The sequence below is a fragment of the Cyrtonyx montezumae genome, unplaced genomic scaffold (assembly GCF_038088225.1).
Source record: "Cyrtonyx montezumae isolate F1298 unplaced genomic scaffold, pur_monq_1.0 scaffold_17, whole genome shotgun sequence".
NCBI lineage: Eukaryota > Metazoa > Chordata > Aves > Galliformes > Odontophoridae > Cyrtonyx > Cyrtonyx montezumae.
In genome coordinates, this window is record NW_027071903.1 from 34,074,088 (window position 1) to 34,098,728 (window position 24,641).

Genomic DNA, 24,641 nt, shown 5'->3' on the forward strand with positions numbered 1-24,641 from the left:
AGATCTTTTTTCAACTGTATTCCTATTAGAATAATTAAATATCTGTCTTGAGCTGTGTGCAGACTGCAGCTAACCAGCTTGGAAACATGCCAGACTGTGGAGCAATCTGTAGGAGAATTGCAGAATCAATACATCAATTCCCATTAATTCAGTGTCAGAGGAAACAAATGTGTACCTCTCTGAAGCGTGTGTGTTCCCCACGGAGGCTTACTAAAATAGGCATCTTCTGTCTGCCTGCCTTCCCTGTGCCCTCCAAACATCAGAAAGCAGGGTCACAAGGGGGAAAAGCTGGTCTGGCTCCAAAACCCAATTAAGGCAGTTTTAGTGACCCTGCCTCCTGGCCAAGTTGTGCACAAACCCTTGCACAAATCCAAGCTGTCCCAAACTACTCCTCCACTGCTCTGGGTTCCTTGTTGCTCCCCAGGGCTGAGAACATCTAGGCCAGCTGTGAAGGACTTCCTTTCAATCTGTCAAAGCCATAAGGCATAATTCTGCACAGTGATGAGAATAATCATATTAATGAATTAGCGTAATTGATAGTGCATCTGAAACCAGTTCCATAAAATGTGCTGCGCTCCAGACAAACATTTTGCACAGTTTGCTTTCTCCACAGCTGGCTAGTGACAAAAATCTTGTCCCAGAAGGTTTGCTCAAGCACATGAAACACATTGTCAGGATCCCAAAGGTGCACATACTCACAGAGCTGAGAGTGCAACCTGTCTGACAGCAGCTCTCCAAAGAACAGAGCAGGAAAGAGGCAATGGGTGGTGAGATCAGTCCCCGTGGAAGGAGACTCCTGCTTGGAATATCAACACATCTTTTCAGTCTCTCTCATTATGGCTATTTGTGCTTTTATCAAATTTTCAGTTTGCTTCTTAAGCTACGGGACCAGATGGCTCCCATGCATAATGCACTGAATCATGGCAAGGCTTGGGGTTATTTGTTATGTATAGCAGCAAACACATGCACTGGGCCAGGTTACTCTCCTTCACAGTCAGCATATGGTGCAGGCTGCCTATGGATGGTATTGCAGCAGGTAGCTATATATACAGGCAGTCAGAAGACCCGAGTATCTTTTCTTTTTGCGGGTTGTCAAGAAAATGACTGTCATACCTTCAAAACAAATAGCAAAAAAGAGAGGTGGTAATGCAGCACATGGCACAGGGCAGATGCTCAGCACTTCCCGTGATGCACAATGCCTGATGGCAAGGAATCCTGATGGGCCAAGGACACGAGGCCGTTGCTCCCCTCCGATTTCCCCTTGCAGCCTGTGATTAAGCTGCTGCTGACACTTGTCTGGTGCCTATTTGCAAAGCCAATCGCTGCGGGCAGTATTTCTGTAGAGGAGATTAAACTCATTGTTTGAGAACGTCTTTGTCTCTGGCGTTTTTTGAATGGAAAACAAACCCGATTTTCTCTTCACACACCTCAGGTAGGTTTGAAGGAAATTGAAAATGTGGCACCACTCTGAACCTGGAGTAAATGAGAGGGGAATTTGCAAATGTGGCAAGCAATGGTTGGCAGAGAGTATGCCTATGGGGGTTACACAGCCAGCGTGTGATCTGTGTGTGCTCCTTCAGTAACAAGTCTGAGAAAATCAGCTTGTAGTCATCCCTCACAGATACACTGCAAATATCCATTTCTGAGGGCTGAAAGACATGAATGATGCTTTCTATACAGCTACAGAGATGACTGCTTCAGGGAAGCTGTGCTGAGGCTCGGTGCAAGCACCAGATCTTGGCGTGGCTGAGGGAAGTCCCAGACAGCACTGCTTGGTACGCTGCATGTGCTCCGGGTTGCACAACAGAGGAACAGCCACGCAGCTTTACAATGCACTCCACCCCAAGTATTTCTGAGATGAGAAAACTGTCCTTTGGCTGCCTTACAGCTTGCTTTTCTTGGTATAAATTTGCTGTGCCCTCTGTGTTGGAAGTGCCAGGACACCTCGTGAGCGGGTGCTGTGCTGCCCTTCGCAGCCAGGCATGAGTGCTGGCAGGCAGCAGGAGCCCATCAGGGACTGGAACGGTGACCAGGAATGTCAAAATCGCAGCCTGTGTGGAGCGGCTCTGATTAAGGACACATTTTGCCATCACCTTTAAGGTCAGCGATGGGCTCACTTTAGCAATCCTATAAATAGCAGCCCAAGGTTGATTTAGGAGAGGCTCGAATGGATCTTGGTTAGCATTCCCCGGAGAGGAAGGCAGATTCTTTTCCTATTTCTTTGCAGCCTATAACCTTGAGCTGGTCTCTGTGGGAAACATCAGTGGCATTTGCCAAAGGAGCGACTGCCGTGAGCCAGACATCCTGCTGTCACACAACCCATACGTGTGTGTTTTTTCAACCTGGAAACCCAGACCTAATTCCACTAGAGACTCAAACTGATTTCTCACTGGCAAAATCAGGATAAAAAGAAATAAATATACAGACAGACAGATAGATAAATAAATAAGTAAAAGTTGAGCTAATTACTTGTAAACAGTAGGACACCTAGTGGATTTATAGGGAATATCTTTGGGATTCTGTGCAACGTTTTGTCATTTTCTTGGCAAAATAAGCTATGAATGTGTTTATGGAGGGATCATAAATGTCCGGGCTTCTATTTAATAAATGAATCTATCTAGTTGTTACAGTCTTTAATTTGCCTGCAGAAGTTATTGTGCCCTATGAAAAAACAATGAGCGTTGTGTGAATGACTTGGGAAAAAAAAATAATTATGGGGAACTGGATGGTTCCCAAGGTACGGGAGCAGGAGGAAGGGTATTTTGCCAGATCAAAGCCATCCCAGTTGTTCCATCTGACAGCTCTCTAATGATCTCAATGTGCAAAGTTTCAGAGCCACAGCCTGGCTCCTCAGTTAATTGCAGAGCTTCGCAACGAGCGTTGCCATGCTGAGCACAGCCAGCCTGCTCTGCCGGTTGTTTCAGCAGTGAATGGACCAGCCACAGAAGTCAAGCTGCCTCCTTCCTTCTCCAGGGCTGGCTGTTTGAATCTAAATTAGAAAATGATGGACAACGTGATGATGACATTGTGTTTATCTGGTAGCAATGCTCCTGTTTAATATATCATCAGCAAGTAGATTTTGGCCTCAGATAAGAAATAAAATCCTGTGCAGGTCTTGTAAGAGCAAGATTTTGAGAATGCCTCAGAAATTATATCTTGGCCAGCAGTTATCCTGGAGCTGCCAGTACTATCTTGCTAATTTGTCTCTGGAGACCACAGACATATAGGAGATGTGTGCTGAGTCCAAAATGGATGCAGGAAAGTGATGACTTCATTCTGACAGTCATCATAAGAAACACCAAGTCATTGAATCTGTTGCATTTGATTTCTCTTCCCAAAGGCTGCAAGAGATATTCCTTCCCTTCTGTTTATTCTAATATTGGCCTAGCAAAAATGCCCTCAGAAAATAATATTTTTTTCTACAGCTGCTCCATTCCCACTCATTTTTCTGTGCCAAGCAGATCTCTGGAGAACAGTAGAACCAGGATGAGCTTTGACTCTGTATATGTCAATGTTTAGTTCAAGATCCTTTGTTATTCCAGCTCCAGAGTTAGGGAAGAAAAAGGCTGATCTAGAGGAAGTATTTTTGACTGGCTCCATTTCTTCTTATTTGAGCTGTAGAACTAGAAAAAGAATAGAGGATATGATGGAATTTGAGTGAATTATCATCAGAAAAAATTGACTGCATGCATTTTTATTGGTGCTTCATCTGCCATGAGAAATAGAACTCCTTGTACATCATAAACCCTTTAATTTGGTTGAGGGTTTTAAAAAGAGGGTTTTGTTTTGTTTGTTTTGTTATTATTTCTGTTGATCTGTTTTATACTTAAAGCCTCTTTTTCTGACTGACATGTCAAGATGAGAGTAGTGAGTACTAAGAGTTTGCTTTCCTCTAATTTAGCAGCTGGATTGGAAAGCTTGAATTATCTTTGCATAGTTGCAGTGATTTGTGGCTTGTTAGAAAATTGCAAAGTATCGATTGGATTTTCCCCTCAGGAAATATTTCTCCTCTGATAGAACACAGTAGGTTTTGGGCTCCACTTTTGTCCTTCCTGCATTCTGCCCAGGGAAACTGGTGGCTCCTTCCATCTGGAAAATGGGAATTTGGGTCAACAGCCCTTCAAGGACAAGCTTGAGTTAATGCTGCTTCCACCTCCAGATCTTTCACTGTGCTCTACAATGTGATGGGCTTTGCAAACTGCACATGGGGAAGATGGAGACAGAGGAGCTGGGATCACATTATGTCCATTGTTGTTTCCCTCTCCTTTCATAACAAATCCAACTGTAGAAAGACCTTGACTTTGTGGGAACCCTACAAGCACTGAACACAATGGTAAAATTTCTCTTTTTTTCACCCAGGATTTTTCTTGGGGTCTGAGGAGCTGGTGATGGGGAGGACAGGGAGGATGAAAGGTGGCTGTGAGGAAGGAATCAGGTGCACAGTGCTTGGAGCTGAGCAGCTCTGAGCTGAGAGCCCAACACACACTGGCGCTGCCGAGGGAAGAGCTGTGGCCTTCTTGGCAGCTGCTCCATGAATTTCCAGAACAGAACCATAAATTCACAGTTATGAGTATGACCTCTGCTTCTTTTCTTTGCTAAACTGAACATCCAAGGGCCAGCTGAGAATCATTCCTCGTCTCTGCTCCAGTTGCTTGGAACATGCTGCCTCTGCAAATGGCTGCATCCAAGCACAAACTGAAGAATTATGAGAGCATTAATTCAAGGTTTGCAATGAATTTAATGTTCCCACAAGGATGACACTAATGGCAATTAATGCAGCAGAAATGTCAGTGCTGAATGACTTTTCTCACATTAAAAGCTGTCAGTCCCAAAGCACACAGTCCTCTGTTATTTCAGGCCTGACCTCTGCCTTTTGGCCATGTTCTAGTGGTGTGGGAGGTGTCCCAGGCCATCCCATAACTGCAGCACCATGCTCTGGGAGGGGGCACAAGGAAGGAGCAGAGCACCCAGAACTGTTTTCACTGACAGTGACATTTCCTGAGGGTTTGTAGAGGCTCATCCTCAGCTTGCCTAAACAGGAATAAAGTTAACCCAGGACTGGACAGAATATAAGGCTTCAATCCTCATACGCTGCTGTCTGCTGACTCCAGTTTAGATCCGTAGCTCTTTCTGCTGTTTCATTTTGCCTCTTAGCACCATGAAGAATGCATTTAATCAAAACAATCACATGCATTTAAACTGGCTTATCTGGAAACAACCCCTGCTGCTGCTCATATACGTGGTGAGCTGTGGGAAATTTTGTGTTACATGATGGGAAAAAGTGCCTTTGCTCCTTAATGTCTCTTTGAAGTCCAACAAGCGATAACAGTGCAGCAATGTAAGGACAGTGATTTTTGGCTCAGCCAGAAGAGATGTTCTCCTCACTCTGTGAGGAGGATCTTACACAGGGTGAGCTGGATCCAGCAGAGGAGCATCTGCAACTTGGTGCAAGAGGAAGTAATGCTTACATGTATGTAAAATGTAAGTAAAGGTTGTTCCCAAGCTGCTAGCTGACAAACAAAACCCAAAACACGGAAACAAGATCAGCTCTTACAGAAGGATAACTAAAAATACTTAACCCGTGTTATTTTTAATTTTTTGAAACTAGTAGCATTTCTGGGGTGTGAAACTAGGCCTGAGGAAAATCGTGTCAGAATTAACGATTTTTAATGACAAGGTTCAAAGGAGAACTGCAAATAGGATGCGAGATGGAAGCCTTAACAACGCAGCTATAAATACACCCCAGCCCCCACATGTAGAGTATTCATTATTCATTTCATTGCACTACTCAGCGTGGTGGATCAGATTCTGAAAGGGGCAGGAGAGAGTGCAGCACTTACAGACTCCACATTTTGGGTGTTCTGGGTTCACCTGCAGACAAATGGGGTCAGTACAGAGGTGTGGGGTGAGCCCGGGTCCTGATGCTCCGGCCTATGTTGTCCAGTGTGCTGGTGTGGCTTTAGTTCCACCCCATGTCCCTTTGTTATTAGCATTTTGTTTACTTCTCCTGGAAGCTCTGAGGCAGTGGGAAGCATCTGTAAGCAGAAAGGAGCAGGTCATGGCTCATTTTCCTCCCAGCAGACAGTCACTGTTGCTGTGGGTGCCCGGGGGTTTCTCTCCTTGCACAGAAATCATGGCTGCTGAGCACAGAGATGGCCAACATAAGTTCATAAGTTCATAAGTTCATAAGGTTGGAAAGGACCTATAAGATCATCTAGTCCAACCATCCTCCTATCACTATCTCTACCCAACTACTAAATTAAGTCCTTTAGCACCTCATCTAAACGCTTCTTGAACAGCGCTAGGGATGGTGCCTCAACCACCTCCCTAGGCAGGCCATTCCAGTGCCTGACCACTCTTTCAGAAAAGAAATGCTTCCTGAGGTCTAATCTAAATCTTCCCTGGCGCAACTTGTGGCCATTCCCTCTCGTCCTGTCATTACTTATCAGGGAGAAGAGGCCTACCCCCTCCTCACCACAACCCCCCTTCAGGAAGTGGTAGAGTGCAATAAGGTCTCCTCTGAGCCTCCTCTTCTCCAGACTAAACAATCCCAGCTCCCTCAGCCGCTCCTCATAAGACTTGTGCTCCAGGCCCCTCCCCAGTTTTGTTGCCCTTCTCTGAACACGCTCCAGGGCCTCAATGTCCTTCTTGTAGTGAGGGGCCCAAAACTGAACACAGTACTTGAGGTGCGGCCGTACCAGAGCTGAGTACAGGGGGATGATCACCTCCCTGCTCCTGCTGGCTACACTATTTCTAATACAGGCCAGGATGCTGTTGGCCTTCTTAGCCACCTGGGCACACTGCCGGCTCATGTTGAGCCGAGCATCAACCAACACCCCCAGGTCCTTTTCCTCTGTACATTCTTCAAGCCATTCTGCCCCAAGCCTATAGCATTGCATGGGGTTATTGTGGCCAAAGCGCAGGACCCGGCACTTGGTCTTATTGAACCTCATCCCATTTTGCTCAGCCCAGCTGTTCAGCCTATCCAAATCCCTCTGAAGGGCCTCCCTACCCTCAGGCAGTTTGACACATCCTCCCAGCTTTGTGTCATCTGCAAACTTACTGAGGGTACACTCAATTCCCTCGTCTAGGTCATCAATAAAGATATTAAACAAGATGGGCCCCAAAACTGACCCTTGGGGGACACCACTCGTTACAGGACGCCAGCTGGACTTAACTCCATTAACCACTACCCTCTGGGCACGGCCCTCCAGCCAGTTCTCCACCCAGAGAAGAGTGAACCTGTCCACACCACGGGCTGCCAGTTTCCTTAGGAGAATACTGTGGGAGACCGTGTCAAAGGCCTTGCTGAAGTCCAGGTAGACTACATACTGAGGGCAGAGCGAGACTTAAAGGCCTCAGTTTAAACATCTGAGCACCAGGGCTACTTTTATGCTTTTCCAGTCGGATCTCCAGCCCATGCACAGAGAAAAGGGAGAGGGCCTGGTGCCCGAGCACATCAGCAGAGCTGTGGTGGGTGAGCCCTGCGGTGCCCTGCTGCTGTCCTGGTACAAACCCTGAAGGCACAAACCCTCCTGGGGCTGTGCTCACCTGCGTCACAGTTTTAAGTTCCCCTTCAGCAGGTCTCATTTCCCTCCAGATAACCTCAACAAAATGCAAGTACGTACACACACAAGTTTTTAGCTGTTCTGTTTCCATACCCCTCACTGCGAGGGTAGCTTTGCTTTTTCCATACTCTCCTTGGACTCAACTGAAGACAAACGCTTCAGTCTTTTCTCTTCCCCTCAGCATCTGGTCCCTGTTTCAGTTTTGCACCTCTCCACACTCTCAGAGGCCATTTTGTGCCTCATGAACTCAAACATTTCGCCGCTGTCTCCTGCAAGAGCAGTGCCACCATTACAGAATCACAGACTTGAACTCTGCTCATGTCCCGGGTTGTGGGCAGATTGGTGGGACCTGGTGGGGTCACGTAGTGAAAAAAAGAAAAAGCTAAGTTAATCAATTGCCATTCCTAAGGCTTTTCCTGTTAGAGTAACATATGGATTACTTCCCCCTGAGGAAGCAAATCCATTTTGCACTATCATGGTGCACATACCTTGCGTGGAAAAAGATGGAGCCAAGAGAATACAAGAAGTGTGACACTGTGTGTGAAGGAGCCTCAGAGGAGAGGGGAAAAAGGAATATTTTGGGCCAACAGTCAGAATGCATAAGAAAAAAATATGGAAAAGATCAGGTTCCACCGAGATTTGAACTCGGATCGCTGGATTCAGAGTCCAGAGTGCTAACCATTACACCATGGAACCGTGGTGACAGCAATCTGCCCCGGCCGCCCCTAGTCCTTACACCGGAGCACTTCGTGCTCCCACCGCAACTCGTCCCGGGGCTGTGAGTGTTCGGTGGGACCAGCGGTGCCCGGGAGGACTCGGCCGCACGGGGCAGGGCTCACACGCCATCCCAACGGCGGCACCGTCCCCTTTAAGGCCCTGCGGGGCGGGGCGGGCGGCCCGGACGCAGCTCCGCGGCGCTGCCCCGGAAGGACCCGGCCGTGGGCGGGCAGAGTGCGGAAGCGCTGAGGCGGTGCAGGGCGGGGTCCGACTCCCGCTCCCGTCCCTGTCCTCGGCCTCCGCCGCACCTCGCACCATGGGTAACCGCGACGACGAGTACGATTATCTCTTCAAAGGTAACGCCCGCGGCTCTGTGCTCCCCGTGCGGTGGGGGTCACCTTCGGGGGGCCGGCGCTGAGGGCCTCCTCACGGCGGGCGGAGGGCCCCGGGCGGGCGGAGGGGCTGCGGCCTTCCCCGGGCTCCAGGCGGGCGTCGCCGCGCAGCACCCGCTGGGAGCCGGAGCCGGGCTGTCCGGCTGTCTGACGTCGGGGGATGATGCAGCTAATTTAGTAGTGTGCGTTCTGAGCTGTTGCTGAGGGCCGGTGCCGGCCGTGCTGCGCTCCGCCTCGTTCCCAGGGCTGGAGCTGCGGGGCTGCTGTTCTCTGTTGCTTTTGCGGGGAGGGTTAGAAATCGGGTGTTTGAAGAGGCGTGGGAATAGTCGCTCGTTGTAACGTTATATCGGTGGAGTGTCGGGTTTAGGATGTTGCTCGCTGTGTTGTGGTGAGGGACAGCGTGCTGGGTGCGGTGAAACTTCAGCTCTTGGAGAAAAACAGTGTTCTGTTCTGTGTCCTTAAGCTCCTGTAATAACTGCAAGGTTACTGCAACAGTTTCTGTTTGTTTTGTCCAGATCCCGTGTAGAAAACCTTGACCTGTAAGTCACTCACTTGTGTGGTTTCAGACAAAGCCAGGAGGCATTACAAAGTGCCTGTTTTCCTGGCTGGCAGCAGAGGCCTTGCTGACCACCAGCATCATCACATCAGCCATTTGTTTTGGAGTCTGAGGTGTACCGGTTAGCAAAAGCGTTTTGTTATGTACACTGATGGGATTGCATAAATAAATTTATAACTAATGCTTTAACAGCGATGGGAATATCAGCGGCACAGAGCTGCTTGGGAGAGGTGCTGCTTTTCCTCAAGTCTGCTTCCTGATAAAAATGCAAAATACAGTTGGGATTCATTTGTGTAGGAAAAAAAAAAAAAAGCTTAGTTAATCAATTGCCATTCCTAAGTCTTTTCCTGTTAGAGTAACATATGAAAGCTGCTGCAGTGCAGGGGATGCTAGGAAAGGGGTCTTGTGGAGATGAGTGATTCAGGTCTTCTGAAGTTAAAGCAGATCACGGGAACTCTGTGCGGAGTCACACAGCTGGGATTAATGTGGCAGCTTAGACAACACATCCAGAAATGAAGAGTAACAAAAATTGTGGAAGCAGTTATGAGGACGTGGAGGAGGCGGTGTTGCCAAGCAGTCACTGCTCTGGAATGATCTTGGAATTACTGAGTAGTTTCTCTGAAATTGCTGTCTTGTTGGCAGGCACTGCCCCAAAAAGCAAATAGTAAAAGTCCTTGGAAGAAGAAATGAGAGCCTGGGGATCGTTCTGCTGGTTTGTGACCCTGAGAGATGAGCCCCCTGGGGACTGCAGGAACACAGGTGGCACAGGTGTACCAGTTTGGAAAGGAATATTGCAGAACTAAAAAGATGCACAAGGACACCAAAATAATCAGTAGAGTGCCCCATATCGAAGTGATGCTTAACTGTATCAGAATTAAGAACGATGAGCAATGTTGGCAAATAGGGAAAGAATATCTGTTGTTTGTCATAATGGTTTTTGAATATTTTTAATGCTGCTTTTATTGAGCAGGAGCCTAAAACAAAAGGATAAACTTTCTCAGTCTGTTTGTGAACTTTGGAGTGGCTCGTTGCTGGAGGCAAAAAGGATGTGTGGGTTTGAAAGGCTGCAAAAACTCACATAGGAAGAATGTGTGTTGGGCATCTTGGTGTGCTGGTTACAGTGTTGTGTCTGGGGGCACTGCTGCTTGGAGGTGGGAGGGCTTGCTACACAGAAGTTGGCCTGTTCTGTTACTCTTTTCTCAGACATCTCTTCTTGCTGTCAGACAGGTCTATCAGGATGCTCAGTCCAGGCAGACAGTTCTTCAGGGTTTGTGGAGTTGAAGGGATGCTGCCAGTTGCTGGGACTTCAGGTTTTGATGTGCTGTTAAAGAATCTGTGGGTATTCTCTGGTCTAGCTGTTTCTTACTGCTCTTGAATTAAACTGCTGCTTGTATGTTTACGTGAGGCCTCTGATCTTGTCCTGTCAGCCACTGACAGCAGCTCCATGGCAAAATCTGGCTGCTGGTGGGGGTAATAGTGGCCTAGCTGTGCTGCTGCAGTCAGAACCTGTCATGCTGCCCCTTGCCTGGCTCTACTGCAACAGCATTTAAGTGTATGCTCAAAGCTAATAAGCCTGGCTTAAAACAAGTCAGCTTCTGGTAACTCCTTCACGTCCAGGTATGCGTATCTGTGTGTTCTGTCCTACACCAACTGGTTTCATTGAGAGAGCAGTGCCTGTGTCTCCCAGCTTTCCTCTCCGTGCTTTAGGAAACCAAGCTCTATGAAGCCTACCTTGCAGAATTCTTGCTTCGGTTTTAATGGGAAGAAAAAAAATAAGTGTTAACATGAGGCTTAAATTGAGTAATATCCTTATTGAAGTGCAGCAACTTTCAACTCTTTTTGATTAATGCATTTACAGTCAATGAGTAGATACCAAACAACCCTCACTTCTGGAATACGTCTTCTGTGTTTTTCACAGACAAAGCTCAGGAGGATTAGGTTTGTACCCTGACCATCTGGAACTTTGGATTTGAGGTCATCCTTCTTGCAGACCTGGCCTGTAGTGATATTCAGCTCATTGGTGGAAAAACTCCTGCTTCAGCTTTCTGCTTCCTAGTTTGCGTCATGTTTATTACTCCAGCTTTTTCCTTTGCTGAAGGAAACTGAATCTGAACAGAGCTGTTGTTTTGGATTTCAGACAATGCATTTTTTTCCTGCGTGTTTTCATTATATAAGTCTGCAGGGAAAAGCAGTTGCATAGCAGATACTGATTTTACATTGGTAACGAACCTGGTGCCTTTCACTCTCTTAGATGTGGCATCACTTCTGGGCTGTAACAAAGCTTCGTGCTCATGCATTATACTGCACTTGTGTTTTGGGCACTGTGTAGTATGTGTGGGTAATAGATGACCCCTGCACTAAGGTGCCTTTGAAGGATGACTCTTCTCTTTGGGACAGGCAATAGATGAATAAAGCAGGAGGCACAGGTGAGGGGGCACTGATATAAGGTATGATCACATTGGGTTTGTGACCAGCAGACTAGAAGATGTCCCTGACGTTTCCTTTAAGCCCCAATTTAAGTGGGCTGGAAAAGGTGCTCAGCAGGGTCTTGTGGCTGTCATGAATATGCGTTCGGGCTCTTTGTTTATCTGCCTCTTAGTAGCAGAGCTTGGTGCAGACAGAAGTGTTTTCAGGCACTATAATCCCTGCCATGTTTTAAGTTGTGTAATATGCCACTTGTATAATAACCTTACTGCCACCAGAAGAAGCTAGCAGTGCTGTACTTTCTATTTTCAACCTGATTAAGTTGTCAATAGTGTATTTTATGAGCTACTTGAAATTCTTAGAAAATACTTTAATTAAATTAGAGATTTAACAGAAATAAAAATTGAGAGCTGGAATGTTGGTGAAAGATTAATACATCTCTAAATGACTTTTCGAGCAAGGAAATTGAATTCTTATTTTGGTCTTCTACAGAAATAAAACTGGAATTACAGAAAGAAATTCATACAGTTGCGTGGACTTCCTCATTCTTTTTGTCCACCGCATACTTTGTCTTAAACTGTTGCAGTGCTAAGTGCTGTAGCCAGTAAATGCTTTGTTGTAAAAAGCTCCTGGTTGCACATAGTGAGCTGCCACACCACCAAAGCAGCACAGGGAGCTGCCTGGCTGTCGGTGGGGGCAGGGGATCCCTTCTGCTGCCTCTTGGGTTGTTCTCAGGCTGTGCCAGTAGTGGTTCAGAGAAGGTTATGAGGTTATGATGGAGGTTTTCAAGGCTGAACTTGTTTAAACGTTTCCCATAAACTTCAGTCTTCTCAGTGCTGAAGAGGTTAAGGATTTGCTAGCTGATGAGTGGTACAGAAGATCTTCCATCACTGCTCTCTGTCTTTGTGTGATGATGAGGATGGCAGCACTCTGAATGAAGTGGGATTTGGCCTACAAGGTGTGGGGACTTGTGGGAATTTGATGAAGTGAAAGCTGATGGGCAGAAAGTTTGGGCAGCTCGGTCTGATTGCAGGCAGGCTGAGCCACCAAGGTGCTCTGGTCAGGAACAGAGCATTTCTAGTAGAGATGGCAAGATGAAAATGTCTGTGTACATCACCAGTGAGGTCTCACCTAGAGTGATGTGTGTAGTTCTCACTGCTTGGAAGAGAAATGAGAAACTTGTAGGGAAGATGTTGGGGAAATGCACCATCTGCTCCTAAGGATATATTTGAGAAGATGGCTTATTGAGGTGGTAGAATGAGGCTGAGAAGATGTGGTTGCTTTCTGTAAATATGTAAAACAGCATGAACACCACTGGTAGAAGAAACTAAGAAGGTAATGGGCAGTGCTGGCACACGAGCACCGTCATGAGCTGACTGCTAATTTCTTCTGAAAAATAAAGGCAATTCCTAATTATTAAGAGTGAGTTTCTTGAGAAGCCCAATAAAAGCGTGTGTACAGGAACAATTGTACCATCATTTCCCTCACAAACTGCCTGTGATAAGAGTTGGACTGAGGCATCCAGGGTCATTCCTGCTGCGTTTCTCTGCTAAGAGTGTAATATATGGGAATGCTGTGTTATATGAAATATCAAACTGAGGTGGTTTGATAAGGAAAGCATAGTGAAAATTAATTAAATAATTTGTGTGACTGTTAAAGCTGTTTCAGTTCATCGTTGCATTCAAGGAACAATTCCAATTGGTGGAAATGCAGAAAATGTGAGGAACCTGAGGTCCCTGCTGACATTGCAAGCTGTTTCTGTGCCCGTGCTCAACACAAGCTGCAGTGGCCCAATTAAGCAGAGGAAATAGCTGGCTTCAGGGAGGAAAGTAAAATATTTCCCCTTTTAATTGAGTCTCTTTAATCTGGCACTGGAGAGCACTCAGACAAGGTGAGGAAAAAACCTGGCACAGGGAACTGCCCGAACTGTCCTTGGAAATATGCGCTGAACAACAGAAATGTTTGTGAAGGGGGTAGGCAACAGGCATGGGATACGGCCTCTGGGGAAAGCAAGGCAATGTTTGTGGACTGCTTTCCTCACCTGGAGAAGTTTTCAGCCCGGTGAATACAAGCATGATGTCATCTAAAGCCATGGCCTAAGCCTGCTGAAAGAGTATTGAAGATCTTATTTGCCAGTGGAAGAGGAAAACTGTGTCAGTTTGCCTGGTGGTGGTGATGTCATTAGGTGCCCTGACCTCTGCACTAACTTTATTACCCTTTGGCATCCTCTGTGCCAGAAAAGCTGCTCAGCTGTGTCAGGGCAGCTGACACCAAACCCTGCTGACCTGTCATGTGGGAAAACAGATCCTGTTTGCATTCAGTATACGTGCATGGCACCCGCTTGCGCTGTGGGTTCTCCGAAGAGAGGTGTTGAAGCTGCTCTTGGCTTTCTGCAGCTTGGCAGAGGCCGCTCGCTGACTCAGCTGCCGGAGGGGGCTGCAGCGTGTTCAGGTGTGCTCTGTAAGACTGTGTGAGGGTAGAGATCGCTGCAGTTTTCATTCTATGGAGAGAATTTAGTAGATGCTTCTCGGCTCTTACAATCAGGGAAAACCTCATTTGCCAGAACGGCTCATTATGTAAATAGGGAGCAGTGTCCAGAAGTCTGCTGTGTGATGGGACAGAAGATGTGAGGTTTTGTGCTGCTAGACTGTCTCGCTCATGAGCTCAGTGGACTCATTCCTCTGTTGTACTGCACAGCATATTTAATGCTGTGTTGCAACATCTTACAGCTCAAGTGTTTATTACTATGCAAGCACTTGCTTTTTTTTCCCCAAAACAAGTAGAGCCACACTGTTTTCTTTGTCACCCGTGACCCTTCTGCTTGTACTGGCTTTGATGCACAGCCTTTCTTCTCTCCTCCTTTTCCTTCTGTTTTCTGTACTTATGATCAGGGCAGAGGAGCATCCCAAGGGGCGGCTGTGTGCTGTGACTCAGGTGGGTTTGTGTTTCACCCAGCAGCTGAACTTCCTTGCACCTTGGCAGCCAGTCCCCTCGGCACTGTCTGGGAAGGGCAGCTGATGGTGCCTGTAGTCCTGAGCCACAGCTGTACCCCAAAGCAGCATTCTGGAGCAGTGTGTGACTGCTGAGGTGTGTGCTGTGCCCAGGCTGCCTTTCAAGCTGTCCATCAGGGTGACTGTGGTCTTGTGTGATTTGGACCCTTTCTGTATGTTCTGATTTTTTTTTTTCTGTGTTAGTGGGGAACCTCCTTTCTGCAAAGGTGTGAGAGGTGTGCAGTGAAGGCAGCCTGCTGCCTGCCCTGTGTGCTGGAATTCTGCTTCAGCAAAACACTGGTGTGAGGTTTTCCTTTTGTTTTAGTTCTAGCGTTGTCACAAAGATGTGAAATCCAAACTGTCTCTGCCTTTTGTACTTTGCCATGTCTGTTTTTCCTGGAGGAGGAATGTGATTCATTGCAAAGCAAAGGAGACTGAAATGTCACTGCTAAAAGCCAAGTCTAAAGTCTGTTTGAAATGCTGATGAATGTGGCAGCTCTGGTCCTCTAGAAATCACAAGACTTGGACAAAAGGGGTGGTTTTGCTATTCTTTTCCTTTGTGTTTTATTCTGGAAAATGAATGTATTCATTGCAGATGATTGTCAGTACATGATCTGCCTCTGGGATCTGATTCCATTGTCATTTCTGTCTTGTAGTTGTCCTTATTGGAGACTCTGGAGTAGGCAAGAGTAACCTCCTGTCTCGATTCACTCGCAATGAGTTTAACTTGGAAAGCAAAAGCACCATTGGAGTAGAATTTGCAACAAGAAGCATTCAAGTTGATGGGAAGACAATAAAGGCTCAGATATGGGACACAGCAGGGCAGGAGCGATACCGAGCTATAACATCAGCGTAAGTGCTAGCCTGTGTGGCTGGAGGGAAGCTTTTACTGAGGAGGGTGAACCTGGGGCCCTTCTGAATCCTCAAACTGCACATGGGGTGGTTTTATTGTCTCTTACGATATCCACATATAATACGGGGGAAGGAAGCACGAATATTATTCTGTCCTGAAGCTTGGTATAGTATGAACAGATTTACTTTTCAGTGCTGTCATGATGTGTAACTGGAGGCGTTTCTGAGCTGTGAGAGACTCGTTTAAATGCAAGCCATTGATGAAATAATAGCTGTAATGATGGAGGTTTTAGCAGTGGTAACCTACGACCAGAACGCCTGCTGGATCGGTAGGGAAGCACTGCTCAGTTTGTGTGTTGGGTTAATTGAAAAAACAGCAAGCATAAGCTAGATTTGAGTAAAGCTGGAGGTAAGTGTGGAGTGGGAAAGCACCTCTTTCAATACGTAACTGTGCCTCTCCCTGTTTTGAGAGGAGACTGATAGGGGCATTTCACATAGAGAACAGATCAGGTTGATTTTTTTTTTTTTATGATCCAGTGAGTCATTGTAAAGTCTTCCTGCTGTTCTGGGCTGTGCCCGTACTGCACCCACAGCGGTGGGTGGGGAGACTTTCAGGTGTGGGTCAGAGGCTGAGGGTGACAGTAACTCCCAGCAGACTACAGTGCTTTATTTTTTGAGGTGCAGGATGACCCACCAGCCCCTGAGCTGCCCCGGCTGCTCTTGTGGTCACATGGATTAACCCTGTTTGGATGCTGTATTTCAGCTGCTTCAAGTCCCATGTATCATGCTTTGGATTATTATTCTCAATGTAGCTGTCTTTGCAGTAATGGGAAATAGCTTTTACTCAGTAGCTTGTCACTTGCAGTCATGTTTCTTGCTGGCTCTCTAACACCTGTCTTCACCCACAGGTACTATCGAGGTGCTGTAGGGGCGTTACTGGTGTATGACATCGCTAAGCACCTTACTTACGAGAATGTAGAGAGGTGGTTGAAGGAGCTGAGAGACCATGCAGACAGCAATATTGTCATCATGCTTGTGGGAAACAAGAGTGACTTGCGCCACCTGAGAGCAGTCCCTACAGACGAGGCCAGAGCGTTTGCAGGTTGGTGAACTCTAAATAATTTCCTAATGTGAACTGTCTGGACTCTGCCTACCTGATGTGAGATACATGAGTGTACAGGTAGGAGGGAGAAGCCTCAGTGCCACGTAGCACTGTATGCCTTTTTTTTCATGCAGTTAAAAATGAAGCTCTATAGGACCTGCGTGCTGATATACTCTCAAGAATCAGCCAGAGGCACTTGAAGACAATTTTAAACCAGACTTAGTTCCGTGCTGTTGCAGAAGCTGTGCTGGTGGGTTTAGATTTCAGTTTCTTACGTGGGTGGCAGCTTTGCATCTGTGTAGTACCTTATCTGTACCAGCTGATCTGGAGCCCTGAACAGATGCTGGTATGTGAACAGGTGTTCAGCCACCTTTCTGGCTCTTACTATGGAATTAAGATACGTGAAAAATAATTTTAGAAGTTATTCTAGTTTATGGATATCTTACCTTGTTTTAGAACAAATTTCTTTAATTCTGGAGGGAAGCTGGGTTTGGTTCTTTAAGGCTTGCAGTAGCTGCTTGTGCAGGGTTTCTGGCCAGTGAGGATCTCTGCCTGGAGGTAAAGGACTACAGTTCCCTGATAAGGCTTGTCCTGTTAGGTAAGCTGCCATGACATACTGGGAGGTGGAAATACTTGATAAGGTTAAAAGAACATTCAGGAATATTGCTTGCACATTTCTTGAAAGTGGAACAAATTCTCACTTTCAGTGATGCTTGATGTGCCTCCAGGTAACACAGCACTGGCCTGTTCCCTGTGCTTGGTGATGACTGGATATTGTTGCTATTAGCTGGCCTTGCTTTCAGGTCATGGAAGAGGAAAACCCTACAACTTTTAATGCTTTTTCTTTGTACTAATGCATCTTTCTCATCAGCAACACCATGTACGTTGTCTAGTACATGGTTCTTCTGGATGGGAGATAAATGTTACACACCTCTAATTATAGTATTTCTGTCCATGCAGAGAAGAATGGTTTGTCATTTATCGAGACATCTGCTTTAGACTCTACAAATGTGGAAGCAGCTTTCCAGACTATTCTGACAGGTGAGTCATCTAGCACTTTGTGTTTGGAGGAGGAAGGGCAGAGCGCTGCTCTGATATGCAGCAAAATGTCATTTATTTGTCTATAAAGTGTGTAAAACTTAGCTATTTAATCATTCTTCACAGCTGTAATATTCAGACACTGTTTTTGAAGTGTCACAGTTGGTAGGCCAGCACAGAACTCAGGAATGAGTCTTACTCATTTTGCTCTGCCCCAGGCTTCCAGTCAGCCTGGTTTATGTGCTTCACTTTCCCATTTGTTGAACTGGGAGTGCCTGTGTGAGTGAATTCTCATGCCCAACTTTGAGACAAATATCTATTGTTTACCAGAAGATAAGGCAGTCTAGCTTGTTTCCATTGTGAATGGTGAGCATAAGAGTTGCCAAGAGAAAAGTGCTGAAAGAATCAAGCAGTACTGCTAGTCTGAGACAGAGTGACATTCCTGGCTGGGCTTCTGGCCTTTGTGGCACGTGATAGCAGTGACTGCTGCAGTTTTTATGCTCTGTGAAGTACTTTCTTTTTGTTTACACCTATCAGACAAAGGGTTTAACTTCTCACTTCTGTGACTTTTGCAACTAGTTAGATTAGATTTTTTTTCTTTTTGGCAAGTAATTGATACTTTCCTTTGAAAGCTCATCACAAAGGACATGTTAGCCATACTGGAACATGCAGTGGAGGAGGTAGCTAGGAAATTATTTGCTATAATAAATATAAATTCTGGAGTATTTTCTTGAGTTGCTTGAAATGTGTTATGAGTATCCTTCCAGTGGGGGGCAGGGAGAGAGAGATCTAGCTGTTCTCTACCTCCTCTTGGACCACTCTGTGCCATAGCAGTGGTGGCTGAGGAAGTGGGAAGTTTGTTACATGCCCTGGGCTGCTGCCTTGTTTCTGCAGAGCTGTGTGAAACTGAGATACAATATACTGCTGTTGCCACGGGGAAGCAGTTTACCTGTTGGGCACGCATTAGGCTGTTTCTTTCTCTCTCTCTCCTTGCATGCTTCCAACAGCACTTTTTATTCCAGAAGTTATTTTGGATTATAATTAGTCGTGGTTTGGTTTTTCTGGTTTTATTTCTCTGTGGAGGAGAGCAGTCTGTAATGGGAGATCAAGTGATTAAGATTAACCCAACAGATTGTTGGGTCTGTTGCTTTCTCACAAACATCAGGGCTCCTTGTGTGTTGCTGTGACAAGGTTTTGGGCAAAGAACTCTTGGGCATGCAGACAGAATCCTTGCTGAGGAAGGGCTGGTTCAGCTGTGCTGGAAGAAACACTTCTGCTGATTAGTGGGCATGTGGCTCACTCCAGACATCAACTCCTGTTTCAAGGAGATAAAGATGAAGTAAATAATGCATTAGCAGCAGGTTGCCTCCATCTCTGCTGTAACTGGCATGCAAAGGATGAATGTTCTGCCAATAAACTTCTTGATAACACTTCACAGCTGGCTATTTGTGTTAATGATTTGCCTTGAAGGAAAGAGGCAAGCAGTCATCTGAGGAATGTGGTTTTCAGAGTGACCCTGCAGAATCGTGGACAATCTGTATGTATGTGGCTTGGTTGCATCCAAGTGTAATGCAAGAGGGAGGAGTACTTGCTGTCATTTGAAGAAGAAAGTTGATAAAGGCAGCAGGTTTTACCACATGCTGCATGTGGAGGAGGCTGATGGAAGGGGCAGGGCATGCTGCTGCACCAGCTCTGCTAGTATTTTCAGTGCTGGGAAGAGAAATGCAAAGACTCTCAGGCTGCTCTCAATGCCTCTCAGCTCTGCTGAAGGTGATCTGGTTGGGGCAGTGATGGAAACTCCTAAGAGTACTTTCAGGTGGAGTCATACCAGGTTGATGTTAAGCTCTTTCACACCTGGATTCTGAATAGATGGCTTTGGATGTATGAGTCCATTATTTTTTAGCACAGTCTAAGTGAGTGTGAGGTCTGCTGTTGTTACAGGTGGCAGAGGAAGAAAGCTTTCCTTTTGTCTTGTATTATAGATTTGCTGGAGAAAGGCAGTGCGGGGAGGAATTAAATCTAGTAGGCCTCCACTCCTATTGTCTCTACCAGATGAGTTTGGGGGACCTTTTCCTTTTGTGGCTTAGGGTGATGGTCCCTGTTCAAGCTCCTTTGTTGTAAGATGTCTAGACTTCAAGGGCTAATTCTTGTGTATGCAAAGCTGCTTTGTGTTATTTGGCAAATATGAGAGACTGTGTTTTAATCCTGTCCCCCCTGTGAGCATTCACAGCAGGGTAAAGCATCCTTAAAGTAAACTGGAGCCAGCTTCTGCTCCCTGCCTCACTCAGTGCCGTCACTGTTCCTGTACCATGTTCTTCTGCAGTTTCATCTCTAAGGAATCCCATCTCCAAGGAAACTACATCACAGAGTACTGACATTAAGAACATTTCAGAAGAACATAAGAAGAGGGATTTCTTCTTTATGTTAGTTCTGTACACCTGAAAGTGAATGAAACACTTGCCCTGGTTGAGCAGACGAGGACTGGGCAAACAGACAGCAGTTGTTTTTTTTGTTTTCCAGCTTTTAGAGCACAAGGGCTGTTGCACATAGTTACCAATTATGCAGTGAAACATTCTGCCCAGTAATAAGGTCTCATTCAGTTACTGAGCAGAGCATCAAGTGTAGTGTCTTCATTAGCTGAGCATTCCTCAGTACAGACCAGTTTCAGTGTAGGCTTTGCCTCTGGGCATTTTGCTGCAGGAAGAGCAGGTTTAAGCTGTTCTCACCTCCTCTATCACACCAACACAACTATGTGTGGTGAAGGAGTGCAACTGTGATGAAGGGTGAAGCAGTTTTTAACCATTTAAGCTTTGATCTAGAGTAGAATCTTGTCTGCACAAAGGTTTGCACAACAGAGGAGGGAGAAGTGGCAGTGAGCTGCTGCAAGTTGACTTGAGCAGTACTACTGCTAGATGTTCTAGCAGGGCAGAGAGTAAGGATCAGTAGGAAACTCACCACAGCCAGAAGAGAAAGACCCTCTATCAGAAAAAATTCAGCATTGTTACTATTAAGACTTTGGTAAACAACCCTGAAGATCTTTGAATGCTTAAGATGAGGCTGTTATGCAGAGGGCATTGCTTATAGCTTAGGAGTGGAAGAAGTGTGTGACAGCCCATGTAAAGGAGTCTGGTATGAACTTCATCAGGAAACTGAGATTTGCTGCTTCTGAGTGAGCAGATATGGAGCAGAGAACTTGTCCTGAAGAATGCAGATCTTTTTCAGCTGTGCTTGTGCCCTGCACTGAGCATTGCTGACTGACCTCCCATGGGGCAAAGCTGATCTTTAGTTCCAGATCCCCATGTGGGCTTGCAGGTGGCTTTAAAGATCTGTTGTACATTTTCCTCAAACTTGCAACGTTGCTCATGGAAAATACAGTGAATTTCACAAATGGTGAAATTGGAAAGTCCTGCTTTGTGCCTGCAGTTTGTTTGGTTGCATCAGTGACCTAATCATAACTGAGTGCATACACAAGATCCATCTTTCTGAGCAGTCTATCCCTATCTGAGTCTGAGCCCTCACTTCAGAGGCCCAACAAGCAGATTCTTTCACAGTGCAGCAGTTTCTTCTACAGACAATAGATGCAGCACAATATCTGTGAGTAATGAGCACTTGGTCAGCAGTTACATGGATGTGTGCAGCCCTGCTCTTACTCTTCCTGGGGAGCACTCAGCCTGTGTTTGTGTTGGCAGCTTAAATCAATGTGAGCTCGTTGCATCAAGGGCAAGGTTTGCAGGTCTTGTTTATCAGGAACCCTTTTTAGGTCCTCAATGCCGTCAGTTCTCGATGGCATGAAAGAGGGCACATAGCTGTGTGACCAACCCTTGGCAGCAAGCAGGGCTTCTCTACACGAGGTTACTTGGTTTCCAGTACTAAAATGATGTCAGGATGTGCACTGAGCAGCAGCTCATTAAAATTCTGGACAAAGGCTACTCAGTAATGACAGATTTCTGGTGGGAAAGCTGTGCCTTGGTCTGGGGTCAGTCGAGGTGCTTGGACCATCATTATTCAGAGACTTTAGACCTACAAAAGAATTTGAACCTTTGTTGTGTTTCACCCAGGTTATTTGTGAGCAGTGTTCTGCTCTGCAGACACCCTCTTCTTGTGTGACCTGAGCTTATCTGCTGTACACCATGTCCTATTGGCCACAGACAGATCCCAGGAACCTGGCAAAGCTTTCAGGGCAGGCGTGCACCTGGTGGTGATAGGAAGGGCAGAGGAGTTTAACCTGGGCTCTCTGATTTCTGCTGGCATTTCTCTGGCTGTAGTTGGTCTTCTCTGCAGTCCCAAAGCTGATCTGCACTGACACAGTGTTCTCAGAGCCTCGAGAACACTTGGAAGGAATTGATGGCATCGTGGTGGATTTGGCACATTTACTAAGAATCAGGAACTATTTTTTGTATTGCTTTTGGTAAAGCAGTTGCGAATGAAATTAATTTGCTTTGCAGAGATGGTTTATATTTTGATTTATAAATACAGAAAGCATTGCATTTGAACTTCTTGTGAAAGCTGCTGTGCATGTCATTCCAGAAGTTCTGGAAATCTTTGCTTTGTACCATTCTTGGCTTCCCCAGATGTTTGCTTGCTGCTGTTGTTTTGCATGCACGTAACCATGGGCTCTTTCTCATCTTCCAGAGATCTATCGTATTGTTTCCCAGAAGCAAATGTCTGACAGGCGTGAGAATGATATGTCTCCAAGCAACAATGTGGTTCCCATTCATGTCCCTCCAACCACTGAAAACAAACCAAAGATGCAGTGCTGTCAGAATATATAAGAATTGTTCATTCTTTCCTAAAAGGCTGTGTATATTCCCCAGGTCCAAGATTTAAATATATTTGTAATTCTTGTGGTTACTTTCTTGTGTTCAGTTACTGTTTATTCCTTCTGAATTTCTCCATGTCTTAAACACTTTGATTTCTGTGTTTAGAATCTATTGCTTCTGTGTGGCTGCAGTATTTTCCCAGCGCTGACTTTGTTGGTTTTGGTTCAGTAAATTGTTTGGAGCTGAACTGATCTCTTTGCAGCGTGATGCCCGCAGTCAGAACACAGTCACATTTAGTGAGCACTTGAAGATGTAATTCTGCTCCTTGCAAAACAATTATTGTTGGGTTTACTAGGAGAATATCTCTGGGCAGGATAATCTGTCTTTGTCTTAAGGTGTTGTATACTGCATCTGAAGCTTGATGGATCGCCCATTGCTCTGAAGTGCAATTTTAATGTAAAGTTAAATGTCTTTAGCTACATCTTCAGATTGTCAAGAGGAGATCTTGCTATAGAATATTCTGGGGGAGGCAAGGGGGGGAGGAGAATTTCTCATGAACAAGCAGCAGGGTTCTTACTACCTGTGAATGAGCTCTTGTGGTCTGGCACCTGCTGCAGGGGGCTGCAGTGCAGGCAGGGCTGGTGGGACTCACGTGAGCTGCCCCTCGAGAAGGAAGGAGAAGCAGTGTGTGTCACTGAGGGTCACTGGAACGTGTTTTTGTGCTGCCTGAGGCTCAGCCTCCACAGTGCCATTGCTGTCAGGGTGTGAGGATGCCTTTTTTCTTTTGTGACACGCATCCTTTTGAAGGATGTTGTCACACATTGCCTATCACATAAATCACAGTACATGCCACATATATGAAGGTATTCAAATGCTCAAGTTGATCAGCCAGTAACTGCTACAACCTGGTCGTAGTTCTCAGTTCTGTTTCATCCAGTATTTTTCAACAATTCCAGTGGTTTGGTACATGTTCTGTAACAAAAAAAAAAATCTGGAGTAGTTATTGGATGCATTCATTCAGTGATTATTGCTCAGCACAACTCATCTGTTCAATTAGCTAGTTCAGGGATACATGAACTGTGCCTTCTGTTGCTGCACTCCAGAACCACTGCGTGTCGTACAGCGTGTGCTCTTCCCTCCAGCCATTAATGCTGAGATGTGGGGGCTATCAGCACTGAATTTCTGCTGGATTTAAAAGAACTGTTGTATAAATGCTGGCGGGTATCTGTTCAGTTAGAGGAAGTAACTGTCTGTAGGGGACGTTTCTCAAACTCTGATATGACCCACTTAGAACATCCAGATTTGGGTAGGCACTACCAGCTGCATTTCTTACCCAACCTTTCTGTCTTGCGGTGCTCATGATGTGTAAGGCACACGGAAGGCATTGCTGTAGTCAGTCACTTGTTTCTTTTTATTTTCAAATCCATTTCTCCTCCTAATATTAGTTCTGAAGATGCAATTTTGATCTGTTTGTAAATTACTTTGTATTTTATGCATGTACTGTAACTTGATTCATTTTTTTTTTTAGATTGATTTAAAATATATTCATCCATGATTCTAATAAAGAATTACAGGGGACAACTCAGAGTGGTGTTGGGTGCACTTTTTGGGAGAAGTGGGATTTGTCTTCGAAGTTTTTACTGCCTAGCAACCAGTAAACTTCTTGGAACTGGGAGGAGACACCGAAGTGGAAGTACTCCCAGAAGAGGAACTGAAAGGGCCACGTACTGGGACCAGGCCTGCAGCTTTTGGGGGCTGATGCAGTTCTTGACAATTTGGCTGTTTTGGAAAGCTTTTATGGTGTGAAGAATGAGGATTCTCTCTTGTCAAATCCCTGAATAGCTTTTACAAACCTTCTCATTTTCCACGTTACCACCAGTAGGGAAATCCTGTGGAATGACAGACTCCTGCCTTCTACAGCAGATTTCTTCAGCTGTTTTGATCCCACCTTGTTGCCTTCTGCTGAAGGAGTGGTGCTGTAGGAGCCAGCTTGCTGAGCATTGAGTTTTGGAAGTGACCCCAAGAGCGTGTGGCAGCACTGAGTCCTTCTGTCTGAACCAGTCTTTTGGGCCTTGGCAGTGCCAGAGTCAGAAGGTATAAAATGGGGCCAATCCTCACTGTAGGAACTGCTCTCAGAGCACTTTGGCCAGGCAGGACTGTATTTTACAATTAAATTCATTACTGGAGCAGCCAAGCCATAAGTTTGCCAACTGGAAATGCAGGGTGAGTTTCGCTTTGCTTC

At 45.9% G+C, this 24,641-nt stretch overlaps 1 protein-coding gene and 1 non-coding gene across 2 annotated transcripts; one reads left to right on the plus strand and one right to left on the minus strand.

Annotated features, from left to right (window-relative positions):
• Positions 1-8,192: 8,192 nt before the first annotated feature.
• TRNAQ-CUG (transfer RNA glutamine (anticodon CUG)) lies at positions 8,193-8,264 on the minus strand. The gene has a single exon. It is a non-coding gene; the product is annotated as a tRNA-Gln (tRNA).
• Positions 8,265-8,518: 254 nt separating this feature from the next.
• Positions 8,519-23,984, plus strand: RAB11A (RAB11A, member RAS oncogene family). Its single transcript, XM_065734069.1, has 5 exons — positions 8,519-8,641; positions 15,304-15,499; positions 16,408-16,601; positions 17,562-17,642; positions 22,272-23,984. The coding sequence occupies exons 1-5, from the start codon at positions 8,602-8,604 to the stop codon at positions 22,409-22,411; spliced, it is 651 nt and encodes a 216-aa protein (XP_065590141.1). The 5' UTR covers positions 8,519-8,601; the 3' UTR covers positions 22,412-23,984.
• The last annotated feature ends 657 nt before the right edge of the window (positions 23,985-24,641 follow it).